Source organism: Electrona antarctica, assembly GCF_951216825.1.
Source record: "Electrona antarctica genome assembly, chromosome: 7".
NCBI classification, from domain to species: Eukaryota; Metazoa; Chordata; class Actinopteri; order Myctophiformes; family Myctophidae; genus Electrona; species Electrona antarctica.
This window is the reverse complement of record NC_136812.1, coordinates 19,477,035-19,488,539: the sequence shown is the minus strand read 5'-3', so window position 1 is coordinate 19,488,539 and position 11,505 is coordinate 19,477,035. Positions and strand designations below refer to the sequence as shown.

The window sequence follows — 11,505 nt, the reverse complement described above, 5'->3', positions numbered from 1 at the left end:
CACACAAGAAGTGAACACAGTAATATATGACAACTGCTGCGAGTCCTGAGAGAGAAATCAGAGACCGCTTGCCTGTCAGCACTTGCGATCACACTGTCACACACGCACGCCTGCAGACATGCACGCCTGCAGACATGCACGCACGCACACTGAGATAAGACATCTCAAGCTTCCTTTGTCATGTCTGTCTCCACCCTACATTACCTTTCTGTTTGTCCCCGTGCCACTTTACACGGCCTTGATCCACGATCCAGGTGACATCACCACCGCCCTTTGGTATTTCATCCAGCCAAGCATCCCATCTCAAACAAGTGCAGGAAGCACTTGTTTGGGAAGCTAATTATTATGGACATGTGGTGCTGTAGCCAGAGGCTGCACAAATACAGTATAGAGTCCTGTCATATCACTGCTCCATACGCCATATGTAATGTGCGTGGCGCAGAAATTAAGGATCTAGATAAATACCCTCCTTTTCTTTTTGGCTGACAGCACAATTTCTCATTATCAGTCCAGACAAGCAATAAGAATAAGTGACTGGTGTGACTGTGAATATGAGCCACTTAGTTTTTATTTGATCATTTATACAATGTCAGTCCACAACCAGATACAGTATACTGTATGCTAAAGTGAATTTAGAACTCATGACTGCTGTGCTGGGCAAGAGGAAACACCCAATACTATTACTGTATGACAAACTGTCAACCAATGTTCAGCATAACCCCTGGCAATAACAGCTGTATGGAGGTCTGTCAAAAATAGAGGGGTTTGGATTCCTACAAGTCTATCATAAAGTGACTTTAATATGCATGTAGTGATGATGTAGTCGTGGTATGGTGTGGGATGGGTTATGTTCTTCATCTTCCTCTGGGGCCATGCACCCAAAATAAACTGTCTTACACTGACAAGATACAACGCTAAACATAAAAATTATTCACAATGCCTCTGATCCAAAGTAAAGTATTTAAATCTGTTTCAGAATAACTTGGGAGTTATTGTAGGTCAGGTAAAATGTCTTACAAAGAGCACTTCAAAAACCGCAGAGTCAAGGAATACACTTGTGTGTTGAGGACTCAAAAGTCCAAAACATGGACCCTGTGCATTCCCTGACTCCACTGGATTTGATACAGCATTTTCAATGGAAGTCATCACTATTTACAAGTTTGTATTAAACCACTTCTCAAATGTTAAAATAAACTAAAAGGTTCCCTGGTCGACGATAAACAAGTGCAAAGTAAAGCCATGGAAAGGAAAAGTGAAAAGAGTACAAAGGGATTGTTATTGTCCCCATGAGGCCTGGAAACACACCAGCAGACCTCAGAGTTGACTATGATAAAGGCTCACTCAAAGAGCCAGGAGCTGAGCTGGGAGCAAGGAAGGACAAGGCAGGGAAAGAGAGGGGAGAACACGAGTTCTGTGCTGGAGGCATGAGGAGAAAGAGTTTCGGGCGACCAGGTTGACTTAAGGAAGGAGAGGAGAACAGGCGAACTGCATGGAGCAGCCACGGAACAGAGGGAAGGGAGGTGGTGGAGGAGGAGGAGGAGGGGGGAAGTGAAGAGGCGTTTTTGGTTCAGAAGTGGCCATGGTTGTGGCCCTGGTCTGCTCCGTGGTGGCCGCCGTCCCGATGGCCGTGCTTCTTGTGCTTCCTGCGCTCTCTCCTGCCCTTGTGGTGGTGACGCCGATAGCGATGGGACCTCCGGGCTGTGTGAAGGAGCGACAGAAGGAGAGAGAAAGAGAGAAATCCACTATATATTATGTTTGTTGATTGTATATTGCTTTATTTATTTATTTGTTTATTTATTTATGCGCACGCACGCACGCACGCACGCACGCACGCACGCACACAAGCACGCATGCTCGCACGCATGCACACGCACACGCACACACACACACACACCTACCAGAGATTCATCAAATGATTGGCTTAGGAATGCGACAAATACAAAAACATCTCCATGATGGGGTGTGTAAATGATAGACATTAAGTATTTTGGGGGGTGAACTGCTCCTTTAAAGAGTGAGTAAAGGTGAACAATGAACAAGTGGGTGTTAAGAGTTGAGAGGAAGGTGACAGCGAGGGAGGTAAAACCAGGTAAAATGCCAGGGAAACTATAACAAAAACAACAGAGAGCACAGAGAAGGGCCTGGATCACAGTCCTTTGGTTTATTTATACCCCTCTATGGCAGGAGCCACTGCAGGCTACAGAGATGTGTTTTTATCATGCTGAATAGACTGGCTGCCTTTAGCAGTGCCACTGCCAGTGCAACACATCACTGATCTCAATACCCACTTAAAAGCCTGAGTGTAAGCTTGTTCCTGGGGTGTACTGCCAAATTGGATCTACTGGTACTTCCCTGGATTTCACCATAAGACATGTGCAGTGAATCAAAATGACACTGTAACTCGTCGACAAAACAACGGAAAAAAACAACGGAGCCCGAAAGATAAATCGAAATAAGTGGAAAAAGAAAGAAAGAAAAAAAAGAGTCTTTATCACTCTTGACAGAAGCTACAGAATCCCGTCCTAGCTGTCAAGTGTGTAATGAAATACCACAAGGCACAACGTGATATATCAGCCACGCTCTAATTCTGTATAACCTCTTAAAGGGACAAATATAGAAATGACATATTAAGACATCCATTATAAGGAAAATGTTATTTTTAGGCAGAAATTTAGTTTATTTGAAAGCCCAAGGGAGGATGTACTGTTGGAAAAGCAGAAGAATAGAAACAACATATTCTGTGCACTGGTAATACTATACTGCAAAAATACTACTTTTATCATGACACAGCTATAACTAACAACATTTTAATGACATCCATAACGGCTTTGTTCATAACATAATTGGAGTGCAAATGATAATTGTACCACAAAAAAACACATCCGTGTGAAGTGAGGGGCGCTCTTAAGGCTCATTCATAGTCTGGATTTTCGCTGGTGAGGTGACCACCGCTCTGGTGGTGAGGTGATCACCGGAGCTGAAATAACGTTGAGCGGTGCTGAGTAAAAACAGAGCGAAGGGCTGGGGCGGTGGTGGTGGTTTTCTCTTCACCGCGGCTCGTGACGTCATGTTGTAGTTCGGTGGTCACCTCACCACCGAATATCCATACTATGAATAACGCTTTACCATCATACATCATCCATTCATTGTCAACGGGAATTTGACAATTTTGTGCAGGACAAAAATAGCCGATTTGCTTGTCCACATATGACGTAAATTCTTCATCCATTGTCAATGAGAATTTAATGTGTGTGTAAAATCTACACTATAGGAGGGGCTAGCCCTCAAAAATAATTTATACAGTACAGAGTTGTACCATAGTCAGAGTACGCAGTACGGTTTGTGTGCCTTTTATGTCCAATATATAGAGTTCTGTGTGAGCCATATGCCCAAATATAGAGTCCAAGGCCAGTCTGTGACAGTACTATGACGTCATATTGATGACGTACTCCTGATTATTTTTTGGAGATCGGCTGATCTGACCGAATTTTCACTCTGTGCATCACTCCCTCGAGTCCTCTGGGATACGCATGGAATGTTTGAAGTGGTTGGCACACGCGCACGCACGCACACATGCACGCACGCACACACAGATATTTTGTGCATTCTGTCTCAATAAACGGTAACCCCCACTCACACACATGAATGAAACAAGCATAATCTTATCACTTACACTTTGTGCAAATGATCTTGGGTCTGTCCCATTTGCCGTTGGCACGGCACTTGGCAGTGGGTACGTGGCGTTGCAGGAAACCGTCAGCGCACTGGTAACGTACCACGGAGTGGATGTCATAGTGAGAACGCTTTCGCCCGATCAGGAAGGCATTATTTACGGTGGGCGGAGCGCCACAAAGCACTGTGGGGAGAGACAGGAACATGCGCACGCACGCACACACACACACACACACACACACACACACACACACACACACACACACACACACACACACACACACACACACACACACACACACACACACACACACACACACACACACACACACACACACAAAGAATATCATAAACACTGGGTCGTGACTGCATCAATTATTCCATTATCAATTACGGTAAAGGCGGACAGCAATGTAGGATAATTAATTGACTAACACATCTTTCTGAAAACAACTGTCAGTAGAACATGTGTGGGCTACGTGTGGGCTTTAGTGTTTGCAGGACAGCATGTCGGTCTTGAAGTCTGGGAGCCAGCTGTCAAACCAGCGGCTATGAGGAGGCTAGGGATTGGAAGCTCAGAACGGTTTAGTTCATACACTGAGATGGAAGGAGGACTGACACTATGGTAAGCCTCAGGCTCAGGGAAATGCCCACACAACATCACAAAGTTCTCAACTTTAACCCAACAAAACCAGGAAAGCATCCATGTCATTTTAGATTTTAGCGCTGGCTATTCATAAATAGAAGATCTACAAGCATGTATCTGTTATTTTTGAACAATCTTGAAAATGTGAGAACTACTGATTTAGAAGGCATTTTCAATTGGCCTCAATGTCAAAAGGGTGCCAATCTTCTCCTGAGGGAATGACAGGTAGAGGTCAGGGTGTAGTAACTCTTTCCCTCCCTAGATGGCAGTCCTGTAACTGAAACCTGTTTGTCCCCCTGGCAGCTTTATTGGCTGCCTTTGGGACACTGAAAACAATTTGCAACATCTGTCTTTTCCAGTGTCTTTTCAGTGAGCTCACTCATATACCTTCTAAGTCAATTATCTGAGCTACTGCCACCGTGTAGCTATAGGGAAAGGTTGCAGACCTGGAACACAATCAGATTCGCCACCCAGACCGACATAACCAAATTAATCTCCAAAGGGGCAGAGGTTAGTGCAAAGTAAGAACTGGAAGACAATAACCAGTCAGTTCTATATTGTCTCTATGTCGATTATATAGTATAACAAAAATAGTTTCTGATAACATTTGGATTCAGAATACTTTTTCACTTGAAATCAAAGCAGCCAGGGACAGAGACAAAAAATGAGCTTGAGGGTTGTGAAACTGCCTGTGTTGTACTGTGGTATATCTGCCATGGACAGCAGCCTCCTATTCTCTGTGGAGCGGCAGTTCTTCAGGAGGTACAGAGTGTAGAGGTGTAGAGTGACAATCTGGGAGCGGGAAGGTTCCCCGTTTCATCCTGGCTTCTCCTGGCTTTGAGCAAGACACTCAACCCATACACTGCCTACGGATACTCCCGATGAGAAGGTTGGTGTGTTGTATGGTTCCTTCCGCAGTTGGTGTGAATGTGTTAATGTAATGCACATTGTAAAGCGCTTTTGAAGGATAGGCACTGTAGTAATGCAGACTATTTGTAATTATGCAAATTGGTGCATTAAAATATGTAAATAGAATTCAGAGAACACTGTCCATTCACCAATTGCAATAGTTCAACAGAGTAACGACACCATCTCAGCAGGCCAGGGTAAGATTAAACATGCAGATAAAATGTTTTACAATCTCTATTAATTACTCTGATAGAAGAGAGGGATCTCTTCTATCTCTTTATATTACATTTTACTCTCTTAACAGGGAAAACCAATGCCAATTACCCTGATGAAAGATGTCCACCACATTTCCTGTTTAATGTGTTCTGAAATGTGACTTCACTAAAACATCTGATACAGCTTCTGAAACAGATCAATATTTATGGGCTCTGGAATATCATTTGATAACACAGCGCTGCCTAGTTCCCTGCTGTGTGACGTATGGTTGTACTTTTGTAATATGTATGTCTCTGTGTGGCCTGCTGGTTGAATATGCACTCCGCTGTCTTCCTGTGCCTGTGTAAGGCTGGCAGGCAGTAGTCAGGCAAAGTGCAGACTGCAGACAGCTAGAACTGCTAGATGCTGCCTTCTCTCTGCACTCACAAGGGCCTATGGGCGCCAAGCATCGCTACACCTACAGGCAATCATGTCAGAGCAGATCAGAGTGAAGGGAAAGTGTGCGTGTTCTCACTACATTGTGCTGGTAAGTGCAGTGCTGTGTCTGTGTCTGCTTTCTCTCCAAGTGGCAGTATGCAGAGATTAGTCGTTAGTGCAGCATGCCAGGCAAGCACAAGAAAGCTGCATTTCTGGAGGAATCAACACTTCACATCTTAGCTGGAACATTGGTCCAGAGATACTTCGACTACGCTGCCACCTCTTGGTACACTGGCCTCTCACAGCTGTTAAAAATCTAACTCAAAACTAATTCATTCGGGTCATCATAAAGGCTCATCCACGTACACATCTGAGTTTGGACTTGAAGCACTTTAAAAGAGTATAAACTGTTTAAATGTAGAGAAGCGGGCGGTATGTATGAAAATGCTCCTCAAAGTAAGTATCTGTTTGATTACTCCAACTGGTGGGCGAAACTCACAGGTACTCCACCTGGGCAGTGAAACAGACCACGTTCCATGTAAAATTTAAAACATCATAGGGAAAAACAGATTCAGGTACAGTGCAACAGTGCATTGGAATGATTTGTCCAAGGAAATAAAAACAAGTGCCTCTCTAAGCACCTTTAAAACAGCTCTTAAAAGGTGACTGCTGAATTGAGATTTTTTACAGTTATCTTTTTTCTTTCCTTTGGGCAATTTACTATTAGGCTACTTTTACATTCTCCTTGCCCTGCTGCTGCTAGACACCTGCATGGTTTCAGTTATATGACTTGTAATGCACTTTGAAAGGTTTGGTACTGCAAAAAGAAATCTGAATAAATCTGAATTTCATTGGTTATTGTGCAATCGATGTACTTTATTAAATTAGAATGGTTGCGTGATGGGGACTGCCCTTAAGTCAGACCTCCTGTTAGTCCGACATGTGCTGCGGGTTACATTGATTGATTGATTGAAGAATTTATTAACAGTTTGCAGAATTACAGTACATTTCAAGCACAAACTCAATACAAAGGCTGTTAACTGTGAGTGGACGACCCAATTAAGCATTACACTTGTTTCCAACTTGTTTACAAATCACCCGTGCTGCGGGTTACAAATCACCCGTGCTGCGGGTTACAAATCACCGTGGCTTCCTGTGAGGTTAGGGTTAGGTTAGGGTTTGGGAAGGATAGTGTTAGTAATAGTAATGGTCGGACTAATTAATGCCACGCTACCTGCATGATGTCACTTAAACAATTTGGAAAATGCATTGATTGCACATTATTTTAGAGAGAGCTCATGACATTTTGTAGTTTATTGATATTTGTCTGTATATTTTTGTATTGTTTTGTGTTGTTTTGTCATGTTCTTTTAGTTTTTAGTTTTGTTTATTTATTTCTTATTTTTTTGGGGACCACAATGGAAATAAGCCGAAAGCTTTCTTGTGTTTATGATCCTCGGTGATGGCTGACTTGTATGTCGGAAAGCAGCTCTGTGCTCTTGTACTAATGCGGTAACCCTTCATTTTACGGTACGGTAATTACCAGGTAACTACCAGGTAATTACCTGGTAATAATAGGTAAGTACCTGGTATTACCTGGTAACAACCAGGTAGTAGTCATACGTATTTACCCATTAATTACCTGGTAATTACATGGTAACTTCCAGATACATTACTCAGTAATTACTCAGTAATTACCAAGTATTACCCAGTATGTATAACTATTTACTGTATAATCTCCTGGTAATTATATGGAACTTACCATGGTAAATGACACACTGGTTGCCAGGTAATTACCAAGTATGTTCCTGACAATTACCAGGTATTTATACGTTTTTAGTATGTAATTACCAGCTAACTACCCGGTATTTATAAGTATTTACTCTGCAACCAGGCACGATACCCTGGTTGCAGGTACTATAGGTATGTAGGTACTATAGGTATACCAAGTATTTTCAACAACTACCAGGTATTTACTCTGCTACCAGGCAAGTTACCCAGTAGGTACTAGGTCATTACCAAGTATTTTCCTGACAACTACCAGGTAATAACATGGTAACTGTATTCACTGTGTTTACATGGGTACTACCCATGAAACACGTGGGTAGTAGCCTACCAGGAAATTACCAGTTGTACTAGGTAATTTCCTGACAACTACCATGTAATTACCTGATAGGTACCCAGTAAGGAAGGAGGAACTGTACTGTAAAAGGAAGCGTGCTCTATTTCCATGATATTACCATGTACCTACCTGGCAATTGTAGATTATAATCCTCCCCATTACCCATCAGGGTGTATTTTGAACTTTGAACTTTGAATTTTGAACTGGCAATAACTGTTAATTACCAGGTATTTACTGTGTAAATTAACAGGTAAAACCAAGCAAGTTACCGTGTAAGAAAGGTGTAATTGTACTGTGAAAGGAAGCGTGGTTTGTTACAGTGAAAGTACAGGGTAATATTATGGAAACAAACCACGCTTCCTTTCACAGTACAGTTCCACCTTTCTTACACGGTAACTTGCAAGGTTTTACCTGTTAATTTACACAGTAAATACCTGGTAATTAACAGTTATTGCCATGGGTAGTACCCATGTAAATGTATTTTTTGTATTTTGAATTTTGAACTGGCAATAACTGTTAATTACCAAGTATTTACTGTGTAAATTAACAGGTAAAACCAAGCATGTTAACGTGTAAGAAAGGTGGAACTGGGTACTACCCATGAAACACGTGGGTAGTAGCCTACCAGGAAATTACCAGTTGTTACTAGGTCATTTCCTGACAACTACCATGTAATTACCTGATAGGTAACCAGTAAGGAAGGAGGAACTGTACTGTAAAAGGAAGCGTGCTCTATTTCCATGATATTACCATGTACCTACCTGGCAATTGTAGATTATAATCCTCCCCATTACCCATCAGGGTGTATTTTGAACTTTGAACTTTGAATTTTGAACTGGCAATAACTGTTAATTACCAGGTATTTACTGTGAAAATTAACAGGTAAAACCAAGCAAGTTACCGTGTAAGAAAGGTGGAATTGTACTGTGAAAGGAAGCGTGGTTTGTTACAGTGAAAGTACAGGGTAATATTATGGAAACAAATCACGCTTCCTTTCACAGTACAGTTCCACCTTTCTTACACGGTAACTTGCAAGGTTTTACCTGTTAATTTACACAGTAAATACCTGGTAATTAACAGTTATTGCCATGGGTAGTACCCATGTAAACGTATTCTTTGTATTTTGAACTTTGAACTTTGAATTTTGAACTGGCAATAACTGTTAATTACCAGGTATTTACTGTGTAAATTAACAGGTAAAACCTTGCAAGTTACCGTGTAAGAAAGGTGGAACTGTACTGTGAAAGGAAGCGTGGTTTGTTACAGTGAAAGTACAGGGTAATATTATGGAAACAAACCACGCTTCCTTTCACAGTACAGTTCCACCTTTCTTACACGTTAACATGCTTGGTTTTACCTGTTAATTTACACAGTAAATACTTGGTAATTAACAGTTATTGCCAGTTCAAAATTCAAAATACAAAAAATACATTTACATGGGTACTACCCATGGCAATAACTGTTAATTACCAGGTATTTACTGTGTAAATTAACAGGTAAAACCTTGCAAGTTACCGTGTAAGAAAGGTGGAACTGTACTGTGAAAGGAAGCGTGGTTTGTTTCCATAATATTACCCTGTACTTTCACTGTAACAAACCACGCTTCCTTTCACAGTACAATTACACCTTTCTTACACGGTAACTTGCTTGGTTTTACCTGTTAATTTACACAGTAAATACCTGGTAATTAACAGTTATTGCCAGTTCAAAATTCAAAGTTCAAAGTTCAAAATACACCCTGATGGGTAATGGGGAGGATTATAATCTACAATTGCCAGGTAGGTACATGGTAATATCATGGAAATAGAGCACGCTTCCTTTTACAGTACAGTTCCTCCTTCCTTACTGGGTACCTATCAGGTAATTACATGGTAGTTGTCAGGAAATTACCTAGTACAACTGGTAATTTCCTGGTAGGCTACTACCCACGTGTTTCATGGGTAGTACCCATGTAAACACAGTGAATACAGTTACCATGTTATTACCTGGTAGTTGTCAGGAAAATACTTGGTAATGACCTAGTACCTACTGGGTAACTTGCCTGGTAGCAGAGTAAATACCTGGTAGTTGTTGAAAATACTTGGTATACCTATAGTACCTACATACCTATAGTACCTGCAACCAGGGTATCGTGCCTGGTTGCAGAGTAAATACCGAGTAGTTAGCTGGTAATTACATACTAAAAACGTATAAATACCTGCTAATTGTCAGGAACATACTTGGTAATTACCTGGCAACCAGTGTGTCATTTACCATGGTAAGTTCCATATAATTACCAGGAGATTATACAGTAAATAGTTACATACATACATACTGGGTAATACTTGGTAATTACATAGTAATTACTGAGTAATGTATCTGGAAGTTACCATGTAATTACCAGGTAATTAATGGGCAAATACTTATAACTACTACCTGGTTGTTACCAGGTAATACCAGGTACTTACCTGTTATTACCAGGTAATTACCTGGTAGTTACCTGGTAATTACCGTACCGTAAAATGAAGGGTTACCCTATCACTAAAATAAAATCAATTAATCAATCAACACAAAAAGACCTTGAAACCTACAGTATTTCCACTTGTACCCACAAATTTGTGTTCTACTGTCGGTATTGTATCTCTATCACTTTACAAGGTCATTGATAACACGTGGAATAGTATGTGTGTGAGAGCATCACACACAAAGAAAAAGCATGTGTAAGAACTCTGAGTTTCTCTCTTTCACTTTCTATGTATTGTCGCTGTCGGCCTGACAAACAAAAAAACAAAAAGTAGAAATAGAGATATTCTCTGTCCGACAGCAACGATATGAGTGTGATGCGACATTCTCTAAATCCTACATGGGTTATATACAGAGAATAGTAAATAATGTAAATAATGTTCTGGCGAGAGCGTTTGCCCCGACTGCCACTCAAAGTGGCACCTGGCCAATCACAGAGCGTCCTTGCACAACCCTTGTAGGCTTTCGAAGGACGCGAGTGTGGTCACTCGGACTCACTCCCATGGCATCCACTCTCTGTCCTCAGGATGACTGGCTCCCCTCCTCTGAGGTCAAGGGGAAAAAAGGCCATCGCCCACAAAATGCCGTATCATTGCCCCCTTGTATGGCTGATTAACGTACCCGATAGGCAGCCAGCGTGCTGCTATCACCCAATCAAGTAACAGCCCACTGATGAGGTGGAGAACAGAACCGGTGAGTAGAAAACACTCAGCATGTGGCTGCTGAACTCCACTGATAAGACAAGACATTATCTGGGGTTGCTTTGGATGAAAAACGGAGGATGACGGCAACAGTGGGGGAGATGAAAAGATGCCAGTGATTGGAAGTGACTGATTAAGGTCAGAGAGGTGGGCTGGAACCTGTATGGGGACATCCTGCGTTGGAAGTGGCACAGCCCCCTGCTGATGAGAGAAGAAACACCACTTCCCTACAGTGGTAGGCCTGATTCCCTGCAAACTCTCTAGGGTTTGGATGAGCTTGTCTACTTTGAATCTAAAAATACGTGTGTCTAGGCTCATAG

At 41.8% G+C, this 11,505-nt stretch overlaps 1 protein-coding gene across 1 annotated transcript in view; it reads right to left on the bottom strand.

Annotated features, from left to right (window-relative positions):
* Nucleotides 1-587: 587 nt before the first annotated feature.
* ncanb (neurocan b) overlaps nucleotides 588-11,505 on the bottom strand; it is a 251,579-nt gene continuing 240,661 nt past the window's right edge. Inside the window, exons 18-19 of the mRNA XM_079505412.1 lie at nucleotides 3,674-3,856; nucleotides 588-1,698 (exon numbers count right to left, since the gene is read on the bottom strand). Of these exons, the coding sequence (XP_079361538.1) occupies nucleotides 1,568-1,698; nucleotides 3,674-3,856 (314 nt within the window). The 3' untranslated portion in view covers nucleotides 588-1,567. The remainder of the gene's footprint in view (nucleotides 1,699-3,673; nucleotides 3,857-11,505) is intronic.